At 42.5% G+C, this 20386-nt stretch overlaps 1 protein-coding gene and 1 long non-coding RNA gene across 17 annotated transcripts in view; one reads left to right on the top strand and one right to left on the bottom strand.

Moving 5' to 3' along the window:
• The window catches only part of Eif2ak4 (eukaryotic translation initiation factor 2 alpha kinase 4), a 97970-nt gene extending 87711 nt beyond the window's left edge, over positions 1-10259 (bottom strand). For 10 of the 13 annotated variants that reach the window (XR_012445405.1, XR_012445404.1, XR_012445406.1 and 7 more), the window contains exons 1-2: positions 10050-10259; positions 2006-2118 (exon numbers count right to left, since the gene is read on the bottom strand). Coding sequence is in view for 7 of the 13 variants with exons in the window: in XM_074065641.1 (XP_073921742.1) it covers positions 2006-2118; positions 10050-10193 (257 nt within the window). In the remaining 6 variants the exon portion in view is untranslated. Of the gene's footprint in view, positions 1-2005; positions 2120-10049 lie in introns of those variants that run through there. The other 3 variants (XM_074065647.1, XM_074065649.1, XM_074065648.1) reach the window with 3 other exon arrangements.
• LOC141420781 (uncharacterized) lies at positions 9194-20093 on the top strand. Of its 4 annotated transcripts, XR_012445408.1 has the most exons (4): positions 9200-9677; positions 18415-18530; positions 19644-19801; positions 19959-20093. It is a non-coding gene; the product is annotated as an uncharacterized lncRNA (long non-coding RNA). The 4 variants fall into 4 exon arrangements; XR_012445409.1 differs by having other exon boundaries at positions 9194-9811; positions 19644-20093; XR_012445407.1 differs by having other exon boundaries at positions 9201-9677; positions 19644-20093.
• The last annotated feature ends 293 nt before the right edge of the window (positions 20094-20386 follow it).

The following is a 20386-nucleotide window of genomic DNA, read 5'->3' as shown; positions in this document are numbered from 1 at the left end:
CTCTCTCCCTGCTTTCTTTCTCTTGTGACAGGATCTTGCTATGTAGCCCAGGCTGACCTCCAACTCGCAATCTTCCTGCCTCAGCCTCCCAAATGCTGGGACTATGTACACCTGGCTCCAATAGCTTCACCTTCAAAATAATTCTACAATGAACATTTTATCACTTCCATATCAAGGTTTTCCTTTATTTTGAATTTTCAAGAATAAGCATTTTGAGTTCTTGAGTCTACGGCATAATAACAAATACTCTGTGGTCTTTGACCCCAGTTCCTGGTACAGAGTCCCTCCTACCCTTAAGACTCTCTTGCGTGACACAGGGGAGGGGAGCATGTTATGCTCTTCATAACAAGCCCCTTTCAAACACAGCAGAGTTCATGCTGGTGAGGTTGACTCTTGCTGGGTGCCGGGGCAGCGTCAGACCAGAAAGGTCAAGCCTTGCCTTCAGGATCAGGTCCCTGAGGAGAGTGGGGTTGCAGGAGTTCAGTCACCAATGGCCAGTAACTTAACTAGGCAATCATGCCTAGAATGAAACCTTCATAAGACCCTGAAGGACAGGGTTCTGGGAGACCAGGTTGGTAAACACATGGAGGTACTGGAGGGGAGCAGCCTGGGGAGGGCATGGAAGCTCATGTCCTCTCCCATGCTATGCCCTAGGTCCCTCTCACATGGCGGCTCCAGAATCATATCCTTTATAATGAGTCAGTAAGTATTTTCCTGAGTTCTGTGACTCATTCTAGAAAATTATTAAATCTGAGGAAGAGGTAGTGGGAACCCCTAAATCTACAGCCAGAATTTGCAAGTCAAAGTACTTGGAACCAGTGCCTGAGGTAGGAACAGGCTTGTGGACCTGAGCGCTTAACCTATGGGCTCTGTGCTAATTATGAAAAGTTAGCATCAGAAGAGAACTGAGTTGCTGGAGTCCTGTCAGGAAAAAACCAAAAACCAAAAACACAGTAAAACCCTAGAGAGGCACTGTCTTCATTCTCTTTCATGAATGTAATTACTTTTTTTTAATTAATTAATCTTCTGCATACCTACTGTGTATACTCTCAGCACAATGTTGAGGGCAAAAGAGGATTACTGACTTCAAGACTCTCAGCCTTGATCTATCCATCTTTCCATATCCTCCATCACCTCTCTGGACAACAAAGTCCAAAACCTTACCCCTATCGTGGAGAGCAGCACTGAATTCCATTTGCCACTCTCCTTCTCAAAACCCTTCACCGGTCCCGAACAGTGAGTTCAAACCACTTAACTTCACACAGGCCAATCTGTTTTTCCACGTGGAAGGTCTGGAGAAGGGTTTTGTGGAAAATAGATGATACTTCAAAGAGACTACTTGAGTCCTGATGGCTAACACTGTTGCTCAACCAGAGGTGATATTGCCTTTCAGGGGAGTTTGAGAATAAGTGTGGTTTCTGGTTGTCTCAAGGACTGAACAACACTCCTGGCATTAGTGGGCAGGGACCAGGTATGGTAATTAGGGGCCAAGGATGCAAAGGTCCTGCAGCACAGGGGATAGCCCTGTACAATGAACACCTGTCAGGAACACCCACTAAGGAGTGCCACAACTCTAAACACTTCTTTGTTCTAGGCAGTCAGAAGTCATGGCAGGCTCTAAGGCCACCTAATTTATAATGGCAATCTACTTTCAAACTAAGTACACAGTGCTTTTAACAGTTGCCACACCTTTTTCCTTTTCTTCTAGATTTTTCTTCTTCCTACTTTATAAAGGATTAAATAAACATTAACAGGACAGAAGAAGCAAACAAGCAGGCATTGGTCAAATGTTTCTATCTGTAGGGACATTCCACAACTCAAAGCAGACTGGAAGCCAGACAGGCTTCAGGAAATGTTTAGCTGATGAAATTTTGTTGAGACACAGGTGATAGAGAGTGAAGTTCCATGTGAAGTAGGGAGAAGGAAGGCGAAAATAGTCTTAATTTTAATCTGCTTCAAAACAGAAAGCTAAAATCACTGCAGAGCTGTTTATAAAGGCACTCACACATCTGGATAGGTGGGTGGGCACTTAACTCTTAAGTCCACTCTCACATATACTTCGTCACCAGTTAGGCCCTGAGGGCACAGTGCTAGGTTGATTTCAGGGGGCTGTTTGACCTAAAAGAGAAAACAAAAACAATTTTTTTCTAGAGAGTCTGTATTACTTTCCCACCACTTTTTTTTTATTAGCATATAATAGTTGTACTGGGTAGAGAACTAATCATAACAATTAAGATAATGATCACCTTAGCGCAAAAGTTCTACTTCCAAAATATTATGTGTAATTATATTTTATGTAGGTATTGGAATCACATTTTCCAAAATCATGGTATAAAAATAAAATCTGTGCTAGAAAAAATACATTTCCCTTTTCAAAGTTATCAAAGTACACAGTCAAAATATTTCACTCAGCTTCCTTTTATTCAAACGTTATCATGTGTCAACTATGTGCCAGGTACTGTCCTGAAGACTACAAGTCGGTTAAATTTAGAGAGGCAGGCCCCACCAGCTGACACAAATTAGAAGGCAAATGAAGGATTTCAAGTATTGAGAGCTGTAAAGAAAATAAGCAATGTCGTAGGTCACAGCAGCGGGATAGGAGAAAGTGGGATAGGAGAAAGAGGCAGGGAAGGCCTCTGCAAGCAGGGGATCTAAGCTGAGCATCCTTTTTCTAAAATGCTTGGGATAGGAATGCCTCAATTTCAGAGGTTTTTGGATTTTGGAATATTTGCATAGACTTTTTCTCTCTCTTTTTTTATTAGCATATATTAATTATACAAGGTGGTTTCGTCATATTTCCGTCCATGCATATAATGTACTTTGGTCAAATTTACCTGCTCTGTTACCCTTTCTTATCCTCTTCCCCTCCCTTTTAGTGGGCTTCCTTACGCTATACAATACATATGAAGAACTTTGATCATATTCATTGCAGAGACTTTAAATGCATTTTTGAATTTTGGAGAATTTTACAACTCATATTTTCAATTAAGGATGCTCGACCTATATTTGAATGATGAGATATTAACAAGGGAAAACCCCTGACATGGAGAAATCTGATAGCTCTGCTAAAATTGCATATGCTGTTTTGCTTTGCTTTGCTATTGTTTTGGGGACGGGGGTCTTGCTATGTTGCACAGGACGGACTTGAACTTGAAGTCCTCCTGCCTCTGTCTCCTGAGTGCTACGACTAAGGCATGTACTACCACACCCAGGTTACATATGCTTTTCCAACCAGCTGCTTTTCATCAATTATCAAATACTCTATTGTTCTTTAATTTATTGACACACAGTCTCGAAAAAGGATCTGAGACATGTTGACATTTGAAAAATGGTGAGCTGAGCTGAGGGGAGAAAATGACTATGAGCCTCCTGTGGTCCAAGCACTGCACAACCTGAAAGGTAAGGGATGTCACTGCACAGACAAAGCAGCTCACACTGGGAGCTTAATACCCTCACCCAGATACACAGTGACAGAGCTGGAATTCAAAGCCAGCTCTGAAATCACTCCTGTAAGAATGGTAATCCTGAGTTGATGTAATTGGGCCTTGGCTTTTTCTCTGAACATCCAGGCAGCCAAGGCAAAGAGAGAAATGTGATCACATCAGAAAGGAGAAAAACCTAAAAGTTCTTCTATATGGGCAACAAAGTACTTAGCAACACTAATTTCTACATATGTCTTACATATGGTACCATGAATCACATAATGAACAACGTTCCCATCACCTATGTGTCTGAAATCTATGACATAGTTTTTATGTGACTTTATAATAACCCTTGACAAGAACTGTGGGTCCTCCATAAAGCAGGATTCTGTGAATGTGGCCCAGGGGAGGGGCAGCAGACTATGGCCCACAAGGCGTTTTGTCCACTCATCCTTCAACTGTGCACCCATCACCCACACCTGCTAAGTATGGATTCTACATCATGTGCCTAGTACATGGGTGTAGGAACACAGGCGTGGTCCTGTCATGGAACTTCCTGTCTGATGGAGGGGGGCAGGGACAAACATGATAAACACATAAGTACAAGCTTACAAAGTGCTGCTGAAGAGATGACATGGTGATTAGGGTGGATGTGAAGGAACACACTAAAATGTGGTCATCAAGGGACATCTATCTATGTGAGCATGTGGCATTTAAGTGATGACTGGTCTGGGACCAAGAACAGCAGCTAAAGGGGCTCACAACTAAGCAAGAGACCAGTGCATTCCAAAGACCAAAAGGAGGCCAGAATGCATGGGACACAGGGGAATGGAGACCAGGAATGACAGGAAATAAGGGATTACACAAGGCCTTGGCAGCCATGTAGACTATTTGCAGGATTTTAAGACAGGGATGATAGGACCTAACATATATTTTAAAAGATCACTTTGGCTGTTGAATAAAGAAAGAATAGGCAAAAGGAAGAGAAGTAAAAAACTACTGTGAAGGGGCTGGGGATGCAGCTCAGTGTAGGGTGCTCGCCTAGCCTACGTGAGGCCCTGGGTTCAATCCCTAGCACTGCTGGGGATTATAAAAGGCTACCATAACAATTCAGCCTCTGTTGGTGGCTAACTACACAGCAAAGGGAGAACGGGCAGGAGGCGAATTTGAGACAGCAGATCCTCAGACATAAAGAGCAAAGGAGAGATGCAAACCCAGGCCTAAAACAGGAGAGAGGCAACGCTCATTTGGAACTCATGCAATAAATAAATAAATAAGTAAATAGTACTAGTTCCTCAAGAAACAAAATAACTAAAACCCAACCCCTGCTCCCACCAAGGATCTTCAAATACCTACAGGAATAGGAACCCCTATTCCTATTCAGCACACTCACATCTCCAGGAGGAGCCCAGCTAGAAATCCTTGCTGCGCAGTTCAAATGTGCTTCTCCTATAATTCGGAACTTAAACATTCCCCCAAATGCCCATGCATTAAAGGTTTCATCCCCTGTTTGGCATTACTGGGAAGAGGTGGAACCTTTACGGGGTGGGACCTAGATGGGGGTCTCAGGTCACTGGAGGCATGCCCTGGAAGTGGCCATAAGTGAACAGGTTGCTTCTGTCAGGCGTTTTCACCAGGATGTGCTGCCTTGACAAAGGCCCAAAAGCAACGGCCAACTAACCATGGGCTGAAACTTCCAAAACTGTGAGCCCAAACAACATTTCCTCCTTTTAAAATTAACTTAGGTATTTTGTTACAATAACAGAAAGCTACCTAACAGAGCTTCTTGTGGGCATCTCCTAAACAAACTGGTTTAGGCATGTGCATAGGCCTGCTAAAAGTACTTGAGAGAAGGGAAAGGCTGAACACCTGAGAGTGTTCACCACTCCACACAGCTGGAAATCTTCTGGTTCCAAGATTCAAAGGCTGAAGCATGAAGGTCAATGACAGACCCACAACTAAACTGCACTGATTTACAAAATGAATAGGCAAGTGATGACAAGGTTGGAGAATTAACAACCTCTCATCACACAGCAGTGTGCATACACTACCCGACTGCACACGTAGAGATGGGTGAGATGTTTTTGACCACAATTATTTAAAAGAGAGACAGGTACACAATTCAAATCACTTTGGCTATGTGGTGTGGAATTGCTACCTAGGTTTCTGCTAATCACACCCTCCTTTAATTTGATAGCAAGACTTTGTCCAGCAAGGCCTCTTGTTTCTCTCCTTCCGTTCTCTACACTGGGAAGAAACTATTCCACGTGAAAGCAGAACAAATCCAGAAATAAAGTGCTAGGAGGAAGCCAGAAAATCTGGGCAAGTCTTCGGTTTTAAATCTGTGCAAAATCCAAAAACAAAAACGATGACAGTAAAAGCTCAGAAAATGGAAGGAGAGAACATTCCTGAGATTGTGTATGAAATGCTGTAATTAGTGATTCCCCCATTCCTTTTTTTCTAAAAAATGAATACTCTATATTTGACCTCATAAAGATTAAGTTAATCTTCTGTTCTCAAGTATATGCCTGTTTGTCAAGTGAGAATTTAAAAAACACTAGGTTCCTTAAAGTATATTAATGACCTATAGCTCCATTTGAAATAAACATTCAAATATTCAGAATCTGAATTCTCCCCAAGCTAAATATATGCTAGTCCAATAAAAATGCTGATGGAATTTCTGGGACCAGGTGCTATAGTTTGAATGTGCCCCCCCACCCCCAAGCTCAAGTGTTGGAAACTTAATCTCCAAATTCTTATTTTGATGGTATTTGGAGATGACACACCCATGATGAAAGACCTGAGCTTGTGTGTTTGCTCTACCTTGCCATGTGATGTCTGCCACCATGTAAAGATGCAGCAAGAAGGCCCTCACTTGATCATGGACTTTCCAGGTCCATGATCTTGTACAGAAGTACAAGAAATAAATCTCTGTACTTTATAAACTTCCCAGTCTGTGGTCTTGTGTTATAGTAGCAGGAAAGGAACTTAGACACCAGGCAAGCTGATTCTAACATTCAAATGGAAAAACTAAAGTAAAATTAGGAAAATTCAAATGGCAACCACATTAAACACTAAGACTTGTTACAAATCTTCTTTAATTATAGCAATGGGACAGAGGTTGCTTAGATTAGAGGTTGAGTAGATTAATGAGATGGAACACAGTGTCAAGAAGCAGATGCAACTACATTTGAGAATGATGACCTCACTCAGTATGAGCTTCTTCCTGAGAACCAGGAGTTTAAGGAGAACAAGTAACACAGACCCTGTCTTCACCAAGTTAGCAGTTTCCTGGAATACAAAAGTATGATTTCCCAAATCATAATGGCAAAGACTGGAAAACTCACCTGCTGTCTGACTAGCTGAGAGAGTGGGAGAGCACATGCTGAGGGTGGCCTACAGCCATACTTTGAGCTAAGATGGTATTAAAAAAAACTATTTCTACATTTATTTTAGGGAAGTTTACAAATGAAGTCATGAAAGAATGAAAAGAAAATCTCAAAGGTTTCATTTTTTGGTAACAATAGAGCAGGGAAGTGTCTCTCTTTCTAACAGTACTGGGGATTGAAACCAAGGCCTTGTGCTTGCCAGGCAAGCATTCTACCACTTGATCTATACCCCTCACCTCTTTTTGCTTTTATTTGTTTTTGAGATATGGTCTTCCTAACTTTCCCATGGTTGGCCTCTGCCTCCTGAGTGGCTGGGATTATAAGAATGTCATCACTATGCCTGTCTTCCCCACCCCCACCCCCAGTACTGGTGATCAAACTTAGCGGCTCACACAGAGTAGGTAAGTGCTCTACCACTGAGCTATATTCCTGCATGGGAAGTCTTTTCTTGGAAAACAAAAACAAAAAAAACACAGGACCCATAAAACAAAACATTTTGAAAATAGAGGGGGTGAATTTGATCAAAGTACATTATATGCATGTATGGAAATAACACAATGAAGGCCCTTTGTATAACTAATGTACGCTAATAAAAAAAGGGAAAATTAGTTCATTTTGATTCTAATAACATTTAAAAACCGATGGCCAAGTGTAATGGCTCACGCCTGTAAGAGATCTGGAGGATCACAGTTTGAGGCCAACCAGGGCAAAAAGTTAGTGAAACCTCATCTTAACAAATAAGCCAGGCATGGTGGTGTACACCTGTAATTCCAGCTACAAAGGACATGTGGGTAGGAGGATCTGCAGTTTCAGGTCTTCCCCAGGCCAAAACAGAAGACCCTACTTGAAAACTAATTAAGCAAAAAAGGGCTAGGAAAATGGCTCAAGTGGTAGAGTACCTGCTCAAGGACCTGAGTTCAAACCCGAGTACCACCAGGAGAAATATTTTTAAAACTACACAAGATAAATAAATATGAAAAATACACATGGTTAATTAAGGGCAAATATTTGTAATACCTGACCCAATGTTAATTTTCTTGACATATCTAGCTCGTACGAATAATAAGTGTATCTCAGAGCAGAAAAAGAAATCAAAGAGCACAAACAATTTGTAAAAAATGGAAACTTGATGACTTACAAAGGTAGCCTATATAATCTATAATCAAAGAAATAAAACTTGAAATGAGATATATTTCATTTTATACAGTAAAAGGTGAAAAGGTGTGATACATACAATGCTGGTGAAAGTGAAGAAAAAAAGGTGCCTCATACACCAGAGGTGGGCCCAGGACAGCAAGCATTTTGGAGAAACATTTGCAAGAGCTAACAAGTTATAAGTGAGCAGATGCTTTGCTGATATGCTAGCCAAAATGAATACGTTAGTAATAATTTGAAACTGTCTTTAAATGACAAGTTGAAGTTAAACTACTGGTGTCTAAACTTATTTGTACGTAAAATAATTTCTAGTATGTACACCAAAATATTTAGTTATGAATGACACACATATGCTACTAAACTGAAATTTACTTTTTAACATATCCTTCCCAAAAGTTAAAAAATATCTGATTTGAAATTATTGGCAACAAATTTGGCCTGATCTGAGGTGAGGTTACTAATAGTCTTTATTCTGTTTGACTTGGAATTTGAGTATTCATACATGTTGTGTTTGTTTTTGGACACTCCCTCAGATGTGGAGAGGGGTATGGGGAAGTGTGGACTGTGCATTATGAACACAAACAGGAACACTGCTGAACTCTGACAGCCACCAGGCCCCCAGGGTTTTGGATAGAGGACTGTGGACCTGTATAACCTTGAAGACTGGTAAACAGCAGGTGCTAATGAGCACTTGTCCAATGAGTAAATTCTGATTCATCCTTATGACCATCAATTATTTGCCTGTGAGGCCTATGAAAGTGTCAAGGGCATACTCCCTGTGCTCCAGGGCCACAGTAGATTTCTGAATGTTTCTGTTTGCCTTTTATTGTTTTGTGAGCTTTGTGTAGTGTTCTATCTTATTACAAAGGCCACCAGCTGTAAATTCTTGGGCATATTGTTATCAGCTGTAAATTCATGAGTTTATCGGTACTGCTGCCTAAAAGTAGCTGCTTTTTTTCCCCTTCTGTTTTTCTGCTTTAGGAACAGATAAAGTAAATAAACTGGCTGTGAATGAAGTCTTAGAGGGTTTGCATGGAGCCAAGTGCACATTTTGTGACACCTATTTTGGCTGCTTAAGGGTCCTACTTCCTGGTTCTCAGTATTTATGAACAGAGAAGTTGCCAGATGATCCGAAAGTTATCTTACCATGTTACTATAAACGAGTATAAGGACGATACAAAATTAAAAATAACTCTTGGACAGTAAGCATTAGAAAAGAAAGCTCCCCGAGGGCAGAGCTTTTGTTGTCTGGTCTGTGGCTGAATTCCCACGCCCTGAAACAAATATTTAATGAAGGAAGCAGCACAGTGGAAGAGAGGAGGAAGCTTGTGCTGATACCTCCAGGAGAGCCTATTTCTTGAGGAAATCCGGAATGTATAGAGAAGGCAGATGCTGTGAAATGCCAGAATGAAAGGCAGAAGGAAGGCAGATATTGCTTTTTAATTGGCAATACTCAGGAACATTCGTTTGCAGATCAACTCTTCAAGGACTGTGGGGGAAAAAATGGTCAGCATCAGCAGCTTATAGTGTGTCTTAACTTCCACACAAACAAGAATGCCATATTTTAAGCCAAATGCCACTTTAAAGTCCTCTCCATTGCAGCTGAGATGAATGCATTCTACCCTCGGCCAAATGCCTCCGAGGAAGGCACAGAAAGTTCCTGCACACCGGAAGCAGCGAGGATGACAAGATGTACAGTTTCGAGTACACGGTGAGACCTGGGGCTCTGGATGAGCAGAAGGCCTGCGAGCGAGCGCCCAAAAGGCGTCCTCAGAACAAAGTGACAACGGGTGACCACGAATGCGCGGTGGTGTCTCCCTCCAGGGCTGGGGGCGGGGACGTTAGGTAAGGTTAGGTAAAGAGGACCAGCAGGGCCCAGGAACAGGGAACGACCCGGGGCGCGGGCTGGAAGAGATTCGGCCCAGGTGGAGGCCCTGGAGACCTGCCGGGTGCAAAGACGGACAGTGAGCGTGGGTACTACTGGAGGGATGGAACGACTGCAGGGTCCTAAAGGGCCTCCGGATGTAGGAGCGTCCGGGTTCCGGCCCAGGGCTAAGGGAGGCCGGACTAGCCACGTTCCTACCCGTCCGCACGCGTCCGGCCGCAGGTCTTGGAAGTCGGCGCCGTAAATGGCCTCCAGGGCCTGCAGCTCGTGGTCTTGTCGCTGTAGGTAGCTCTCCTGAGGCTCATCCCGGCCGCGCCCCGGGGCCCCACGACCCCCAGCCATGGCTGCGCGGTGGCCGAGCCGGGGCAGCCTGGGCGCGGTGGCGGTGGGCCCTGGCGGGCTCGGGGGCGGGGCCGCGCGCGGGAGACGGGCCTGGGGGCGGGGCCTCGAGTGGGAGGCGGGCCTGAGGGCGGGGCCCCGTGCGGGAGATGGTCTGGGGGCGGGGCCTCGAATAGGCGACAGGCCTGGGGGCGGGGCCTCGAGCGAGAGAACGTCCTGGGGGAGGGGCTACGAGCACGGGAGGGTCCGTGGGCGGGGCTCCGCACCTGCAGCGGACTCCCGAGGCTAGAGCGCCGGGCAGGGGGAAAGCCTTACCCCTACCCTGCCGGGGTGGGATAGGGGGCGCTAGGGACGCACAAAGGTGGGAGACCAAGTCAAGCAGATTGGAACGACAACTCCAAATTGCATAGTTTTCAGGGGACAAGTCTCTTTACAGAAAGTGCCTGCTAGAACTCCTCCACCCTGGCGTGGCTGGTGGGAGAAAACTTTTAAACGCCAGATTTCCGTGCACTCTCAGGTCACTTGTCACCTCACCTCGAATCTTCCAGAAGACTGTGAGTAGAACACTACTGCCAGTCTAGTTCCCCCCTCACTCATCCCCGTCCCATAGATTCAGTAACCCCATGCATGCTCTCTGCTCCTTCCTTCCCACCTTTGAGGAGCTCCAGGACCACCTTGCAATTTCAAGAGAAAAAGTTTTTCCACTCGGGCGTCTCTAAGCTGCATTCTCATGAAGAGAGTTAGGTTTCCAGTCCCGTTCACCTACTGTGAACTTAGCTGCATCCTGCCTCTAATTACATATGTTATAGATTATATTTACGTACTTTAAAGTGTGTAAATAACTTGTCTGTGCAAATATTGTCACACCATTTTATCTTGTGCCTATTAATGCTGCAGATTGGTTCAAAATAATTGCATCATAGATATCTGGAAACATGGCTCAAGTGGAAGAGCGCCTGCCTAGCAAGTGCAAGGCCCTGAGCTCAAACTCCAAGACCCTCTCCCAACCCACAAAAAAGTACACAGAATAATTGTATCACGCACCCAAGTTAGATTTAGATGACAGGTCTTCCCTGTCCACCCCGCTGTTGAAAAGAAATGATTATTTAGATATCTTGCTTTCACCTATCCACTGAGTTCTGACCTGATACACTATCTGACCCAAGGCCGTTTAAACCTTTGCTCTACTGGAGACCTGTGCCCTTTCCCGTGATCCCTGGCTACGTAAGTGGCATCACTTACCCAGTGTGAATTCTGGATTCCTTTTATCCAGTTCTCACTTCCAGATATCACCATTTTTTCAGTCCACTCCTAAGCTCCATCCCACTGAATTCAGACCACCTGGTCTCTTCCTGAAGCACTGGGTGGCTCTCTAGCCAGTTACTGTCTTCATTTTTGCCCCTCAGGAAGCCATTCTTCCCACTGTAGCTAAAGTAATGATTCTAAATCACCATTATGGTCACATCATTCAGTCCTTAAAATTCCTCCATTTCTCCACTGGTCTTTTTTAATTTGAAAAGAAGCCCCTCTAATTACAGAAATTTTTAAGCATACGTAAATAGAGGAAATATTATAATAACCCTCCGTACTCATCAACCTGCTTCAATAATTGTAGACATTTTATCAATTTTATTTCATCCCTTCTCCCCAAGTGTTTTAAAGAAAATCTCAAATATTAAATATTTTTTCCTATACTTACATATGTATCTGTAACAGAAAAGGACTTTCTAACCAATATAACATAAGACCACCCTTATACCTGAAAGATGTTACAATTTCTTTTTTGAGGGAAGGGGCATGCTGGGTTTGAAACCAGGAACTCAGTGTTGCTAAGCACTCACTCTACTACAAGCAACACCCCAACACAATCCATCCATCCTCCCTCCTTCCCTCATCTATTTATTGTGAAAAGGTTATCACCATTTGAATGAAACACTCTGTTTTATACAGTTAAAGTTTGGGGCACTCAGGATAGCAAGGTGGCATGGGAATAACCACTGTGAACTTGGCAATGTGCAGTGGTCTTTGGCCTCCCGGCACAATACGACCCTGTAGGGAGGACAGGGCAGCACTGAGCAAGGTGAGCCAGAGCTTACACAGTGTGACTGGCTTTCTTTTCTGCTCCATCTCCAGTTTCATTTTTAGGATCTAAATCACAATCTCCACTTAGCTCTTTTTTCACTCACCTCATCTCTGTTTTTACCATTGTCTTCTTTTTCTTCAGCATCCTCATCTTCTTCTCCTTCCTCTTCACCAACACCTCCATCTTTTCCCTTTCTTTCTCTTCCTCTGCTTCATCCCAGACTCCTTACTGCAGTGTCACTGTCAGACTCCTCTTTGGAAGATTCTTCACACACCAATTTTTCCTTCCATCCAGGGAAGTCATTCTTTTCATCTTCTCTGATGCTGTCACTTGTGTGATTAGAAGAGTGAGCTTTCTGTGAAGGTGTGACAGTTTCTAGAAAGTTTTGACTCTGATTTCCATTACCCAGCACAAGGTTTCATAACTTTTTTTTTTTTTGGTGGTACTGGGGTTTGAACTCAGTACTAGACAGATGCTCTACAGCTTGAGCCATACCCCCAGCCCTTTTGCTTTAGGAATTTTTCACATAGGATCTCACGTTTTACCTGGGGCTTGACTTCAGACAAGATATGTACCAGCACGCCTGGCCTATTCATTGAGATGGGAGTCTTACTGACGTTTTTCCCCTGGTTGATATTGAAGCACAATTCTCCAGATCTCTACATCTGAGTAGCTGGGATTACAGGCATGAACTATTATGCCTGGCTTAAGTTCTTTATCATATATGTGACAGTTCCTCCAGTCTGTGACTTGCCTCTTCATTTTCTTAATAGTGTTTTTTAATGAGCATAATTCCTACTTTTGAGGAAATTCAATTATCATTTTTTCTTTTATAAATCATACTTTGTTGTCATAGCTAAAAGACCTCTTATGTTTACAAAATTAGGTTTCACATTTAGGCTTCTCATCCAGTTTAGTTAGAAAGTTTGGGCTGAGGGTATAGCTCAGTGGTACAGAGTGCAGTGTCCTAGGTTCCATCCCAGTACTGTGCACACACACACAGCTAAGTGTGCACCTACCATGCACACAATTCTATCCCCAGATGTCTCTCCAACAGAAATGAAAGCATATGTCCATACAAAGACTTTTATGTGAATAAAGAAGTTATATCAGAGTATATTCTGTATGATTCCATTTATGTAATATTCTAAAAATAGAAATTTAGTAACAGAAAGAAGATGGACAACACATGGCAGAGCAGGAGAGAGGGATCCCACAGGAGCAAAAAAGACACTCTTGGGGGCAATATGTGCATTCAGTGCTGGTTTCACAGAATAGCAAAACAAAAACCCTTATCAAACTGTACGTTTAAAATATATGCAATGTATTACAGGTCTGTTATACCTTAGAAAGCTGTTAGAAGAAATTGTTTTGTTTCATTTACAATGGTTTGTTTGACTCAAAATCCAAACACAGTGCACACATTGCATTTGATTGTAGTATGGGCAGTGAAGACTTAACTCAGCAGGATTGGGATGCCCAAGCCCCACACATTTCAAAGAAAACCTTTCCTGATAAGGATGGCTTTGTATACCTCAAGTATCAGGATTTCCTTATTCTCCAAATCCTCCCTCAACTTTCCTATCAGTCCCCCATGCCCTCCCTCTCCCTCAAACTACTTCCCCTGGTCTTGCTGTTTGCTGTTGACTTCCCAAGGAAAAATGATCCAATTTTGGTCACTGTCCCCCAAATTTTAAAATAACAATCCCCTTGCCCTTCATTCTTGAAGGATATTTTCACTGGATGTGCAATTCTGAGTTGACCATTCTTTTCTTTCAACCCTTGAAAAACTTTGTGCCATTTCTTTCTTTTTTAAAACACATTTTAATTGGCATAGGATAATCACATACTTATGGGGTACAGTGTGCTGTTCAGTACATATTCATGATCAGATCACCATAACTGACATATCCGTCACCTCATTTATCATTTCTTTGTAGAGAATATTCAAAATCCTCCCTACTAGCTATTTTTGAAACATACAATTAATTGTTGTTCAGTGTTATCTTCCCGTGCTTTATGACGTTAGAAGTCATTCCTCCTATCCAACTCTATTTCTTTACCTCTTAACTATCCTCCCTCTCCTCACCCTTTCCAACCTCTAGTTGGCATTATTTTCTCTCTACTTCTATGAGATCAACTTTCAGCTTCCACATGAAATTGAGAATGTACGGTATTTGTCTTGCTGGGCCTTATTAATTTCATTTCACGTAATGTCCTCCAGACTCATCCATGTTGCCAAAAATGACAGGATTTCATTCTTTTTTTATGGATAAATAATATTCCATGGTGTATATATTCTTCATTTTCTTTATCCATTCATCCATCAATGGGAATGTAGGTAGACTCCATATCTTGGCTATTGTGAATGAAGCTACAACAAACATGCTAACGTAGGTATCTCTTTGACAAACCTGTATCATTTTCTTTGAATATACACCTTGTAGTGGGATTGCTGGATTATATAGCAGTTCTATTTCTAGTTTTTTTTTTTTTTTTTAAGAATCTTCACACTGTTTTCCACAATGGCTGTGCTAATTTACATTCCCACTAACAGTGTATGAGTTCCCTTTTCTTTCTTTTTTCTTTCCATTTTTCTTTGTGTGTGGGGTGGGGGGACTGGGGTTTGAACTCAGGGCTTCATGCTTACCAAGCAGGGACTCTGCTGCTTAGCTACACCTCCAATCAATTTTGCTCTGGTTAATTTGGAGTTGGGGGCCTCACAAACTATTTGCCCAGGCTGGCCTTGAACCATGATCCTCCCAATCTTAGCCTCCCAAGTAGATAGGATTATAGTGTGAGCTACTGGTACCTGGTTGAGTTCCCTTTTCTTGGCATCCTCACCAGCATTTGTTTATCTTTTTGATAATATCCATTCTGGGTGAGATGATACCTTATTGTGGTTTTGATTTATATTTCCCTGATGTCTTGGGCACATTTTCATATACTTGTGCCATTTCTTTCCCACCTACATAGTTTCAGTGAGAAATGTGCCGTCATTCACATTACTTTTTCCCTCTAGGTAATGTGGCACTTTTCTCTGAATACTTTCAAGATTGTTTTCCCTGTGTCTTAGTCTTCAGAAGTTTGATAATGATGCATCTTGGTGTGTATTTCTTTGGGTTTATTGGTTAGGGTTTGTTCAGCTTCTTGAATCTCTAAGCTTATTTTGCCAAATGAAGGAAGTTTTCAGCCATCACTCCCTTGAATACTTTCTCAGTACTCCTCCCTTCACCTGGGAGGAAAAGTTACCTGTATTCCATCTCTCTATGTCTTGGCAGCCAGAAGCAGGAGAGGCTATACTGTTCCTGCTAATCAAGAAAAAATGGAATAAAAATTAGTGAATTTGCATCACTTTGTGGATTTGTGAGCAATTGCACATTTATATACTCAAGTGAGTCCTGACTTAAATTTTGGAATAAGTTAAGTATTTACTTTTACTTAAAGCTGTGCCATTACTTCCAAGTGAGAATATGAGTCATACTTTTTTATAGTCATCACTCATCTTTTACTGAAGAAGATATTACTGTCGTGATCACTCTGTTCACCAGAATTGATCCTAGGTAACTTTTAGTTTTTACAAAACATCAAATTTATTCTTAAAGGACATATTTGTTATTAACAGGAACAAAGAAGGCAATAGCTTCTGAAGTTAACTACGAAACAGAGTTCCAAAAAGGCGTTGAGAAGTCACGATAATCTCTGACAGCCAGTGGCTTCCCAAGATGACTTCTTTGAGGGTGATAATACTCATGAATATTCTAATTTGGCATATTTGCTATTAAACAATTAGTCTGGCCTGGCGATGTGGCTCAGTGATAGATCAATTGCTTAGCATGTACAAGGCCCTGGGTTCCAGCCCCAGCACCACACACACACAAAATAGTCTGGTTGCTTTATGATCACTCCATGGGTGTGCATGTGTGTACGTAAGTATTTCTCTCTGTGTGTGACTAGTGAAGCTTCCCGGGGAGGGAAGGGAAAGGTATTCAGGCTCCTACTTCTATATCTTGATGTGTTTAATAGCAATTCTGTAGATGAAGGACTATTCAAATATATTCACAATTCATATCCATAGTACCATTTCCCAATGGACATTTTGACATAATTTGGAGCATATGAAAAGCTGCATTACTATCTTTTAAACAGATAATTGTTTTACTAGCAATTGAACATGCCAAAAGCTAAGAACCATTAATACAAATATATTCATTGTTCATCCCAATGCTTTATAAAGGCTAAATTCTCCTTAGTTTTTATATATATATAGCTTAGACTGGCTTCTAACTCTCTACATAGCACCGTCAGGTCTCAAACTCATTACTCTCCTGCCTCAGCCTGCTAGGGCTACAGGTGTGCACCACCACATCTGGCTAAATTCTGGACTCCTAAATGTTCAAACCAAGTTTTCCAAAAAAAGAAAACAACCACATTTATGTACCAAACTACACTTATGTGCCCTTTGCTAATTGCAAATAAATAACTATTTCATTTTTGAAATACATGGCTCATTAGAGCCTAAGGGAGAGATTGTTCTTAATGCTGGAAGGTGGTGCTTTTCCAACTGTGATGTTTTCTTTAGCTATCACTAAAACAGAGTTGATCTTACACAGTCACCCTATATTGATGCTCTGCAACATGCCAGGAACTGTTGGAAGTTTTCACTCATTCATTATTTTATTATCCTCTAAAAGCCTTGCAAAATAGGCATTTCTATGTCTGTTTCATAGAGGAGGAAACCGAGTTTAGAGAGGAGAGGTAACCACCCAGTGTTGCTTGAACACAATTGCAAATGGTGGCATAGACATTCAAACCCAGGTTCGTAGGACACCAACGTTCTTGTTCTCCCTGCCACCACACACACTGCAGTAGGCCCTTTAATCTGAGAGAGTTGATAGGTTTGCCTGTGTACAGAGGCAATCTAGGTTTCCCAAAAAGAAATAAATAAATGGGTTATTATCTATATCAAGCTTAAGTACTCTCCAAAAAGCCATTTAAACAACCTAAGTTTATGGGAAGCAAAAATCTTCTTGGGCGTGAAAAGCCCAACAATTCAACTCAAGGGTGCCCAGAGGTTCTATTATGAGCCACCACTTTCATTTCATGAGGACCTAGGATGTCCTTATTGCCACTACCAGTATAAACAGAAAAATTTTAAAGTCCTGAATCCATGCCTTCCATCGCCCAGAATCAAAATACAGTGTGTGTGCTCTCCTAAATAAGCAGGCTTTCAATTTCATAACTGTATCTGCCAGGATAGGCTGGGGAGGATATGCTAATGAGTCACTATAAAAATCTTGGTTGCTTAGAATACAAATGTTTATTTCTTGCTCATACAAAATTAATTGTGGATTCTGTGGCTCTCCAGGGGACCTGCCCATAAGGTGACTCAGAGAAAGGATGACAAAGGCATTTCCCTTTTTTTTTTTTTTGGCAGTACTGGGGTTTGAACCCAGGGCCTCACACTTGTTAGGCAGGCGCTCTACCACTCAAGCCATGCCTCCAGCTCTTTCCAGCTTTTGCTTTTCCATTTCAACACAAGGCCCCTTCTATAGTCACAGTGGCAGAGCAGAACAGAGACTCGAGAATCACAAATAGCATTTCAGCATCTCAGCCCACAAATGATTGTGGCTTTTGCTTAAATTTCATTAGTCACAATAGTTGCATAGTTACCTCTGGGCCTGGAAGAAGAGGAGAATGAGAGGTTGCTGCATTAGGAATGTCTCCATAATCAGGGCTGGCGAAGTGGCTCAAGCGGTAGAATGTCTTCCTGGTAAGCAGAAAGCCTGGAGTTCAAACCCCAGTGCTGCCAAAAACAACAACCAAAAAACAAAAAACCCCTGCATTATCCATATCGGTCAAATAGAACTGCTCATTCCAGACAGGCAGCCAGGTGTCAGGGGGACTCCCCTTTTCTCAGCACACTGTTGCTTGGGCTTACACAACACGTCTGTTTCTCCAGCTTGTCTCTTCTTTCCCCCTGTAGTCGAAGCCCACAGAGGGCCATATGAAGGTCTATATGAGGGACAGGAGGGAAAAAAGGGGAAAAGTAAAACCCATAGGATCCCCCTCACACACCCCTCCACTCTGTTCTTTGCAACTGTCCTCAATCCCATTCCATCTCTTCATCCCTCTCCTCAGGTCTCTTCCTGCTTTCCAAATACCCAAGAATGTTGAAATCTGAGAATTCTCCTTAACACAAATGAAGAGACAGAGAGAAATCAGTTATCACCTATCTGCACCGAAGTACTTGCAGGGTGAGCACCTATGGGACTTGCCTATCACTATACCATAAAAGCATAAGGGGAGAAGCAGAAAAGGAAATATTTTTCAAAGCTGCCTACTACATCATTCAGTGTTCTCCAGAGAGACACAACAAATAGGATAAGAGGATAAGTGTACATATAGAAAGAAATTTATTAGGAAGAATTGGCTCCCACAGTTATGGAGGCTGACCAATCCCAAGCTTTACAGTCAGCTAGCTGGGTACTCAGGAGAGCCAATGGTATAGTTCTAGTCCAAGTCCAAAGGCCCAAGAGCCAGGAAAATCAATGGTGGAGTTTCAATTCAAAACCAACAGACTTAAGGTCAGATGTGGTGGTGTATAATTACAACCCCACCTACTTGGGACATGGAGATTGGGAGGATTGTGGTTTGAGGCCAGCCTGAGCCTTATTTTAACCAAGAAGCTAGGCATGGTAGTACACATCTGTAGTCCCAGCTATTAGGAGGCATAGGTAGGATTGGTCTGTTGCAGGGCCCTAGGCTAAAGAGCAAGACCCTATCTGAAAAATAACTAAGGGAAAAACAAAAAAGGTTGGGGACCTGGCTTAAGTGGTAGAGCACTTGCCAAGAAAGCAAGTTCAAGCCCCAGTACTGCCAAGAAGGAGGAGGAGGAAGAAAAGGTGAGGGAGAATGCCAACAGATTCAAGACCCAGGAAGAGCCAGTGTTGCAGTTCAGGTCCAAAGGCAGCAAAAAGCCAGTATCTCAGCCTAAAGGCAACTCAGCAGAAAGCATTTTCTCTTACCCATCCTTTTTGCTCTCTTCAGACCTTCAACTGATTGGATAAGGCTCACTCACATCGGGGAGGACAATCCTCCTTATTCAGGGTACTCAGTCAAGTATTAATTTCCTCCAGAAACACCCTCACCTAGAATAATTCTTGACTAAGTATCTGAGCACCCCCATGGCGCAGTCAATGTGACACAGAAATTGACCACCACACCTATTTCCCTGGTCACACGGAGGAAGCTCCATAAGCAAATCTCAGTAGGCAGGCACATGATTAATTTAGGAGGTGGTGGTTGGTGCAATCTGTAAGTCTGTCACATTTCACATAACTTTCTTCCTGATTGCCTTCCTACTGCAGGGCCTCAACGTGGTAAATAAGGGACTACTGACACATGCAGAAGAGAAACACTGTTAAGTGCTGTGAGAATGAAGGAGGCAACGCTTTGGAGAGGGAGGTAGACGGACAGACTGACTGGGAACTCCCAGGATGGGGAGTACTCCACAGGCTCATGTGTTGTAGGTTTGGCTCCCAGCTGGTGGTGCTATTTTGGGAGGTGGTGGGAACTTTAGGACGAGGGCCTAGCTGGAGGAAATGGGTCACCAGAGGTGGGCCTTTGAAGAGTATACTTGGTCCCAGGATTCTTCTCTCTCTTTGCTTCCTGTCTACCATGAGGAGAGAAGTGTCTGCCACACGCTCCTGCCACCATGATGTTCTGCCTCCCAATGGACTCAGAATCAACAGAGCCAAGAATCACGGACCGAAATGCCTGAAACCATGAGCCAAAATAAATTCTTCCTCTCTAAGTTGTTTATGTTGGGTATTTTGTCATAGGTATGCATGCCTATTAGCTTCTCAGTTTGTGGCATTTTGTTATAACAGCCTGAACAAACCAAGGCAACACCTGTAAGTAATTGAAATGGATTGTAAGGAATTCATATGGCTTTTGACCTATTCAAATTTAATTCAGGAAAAAATGCCCAAAATAGAATATTTGAAAATTTTTTACAGAATATATTTTTCCTTAAATGGCTGCAGTGTCTCTCATTGCACATACTCATCTTAAAAGGTGATGTTGACACTTCTTTTTAATAATTGTGGTC

This window comes from Castor canadensis, chromosome 2 (genome assembly GCF_047511655.1).
Source record: "Castor canadensis chromosome 2, mCasCan1.hap1v2, whole genome shotgun sequence".
Classification (NCBI taxonomy): domain Eukaryota; kingdom Metazoa; phylum Chordata; class Mammalia; order Rodentia; family Castoridae; genus Castor; species Castor canadensis.
Note: the sequence above shows the minus strand (reverse complement) of the source record. Positions and strands in the feature narration are given on the sequence as shown.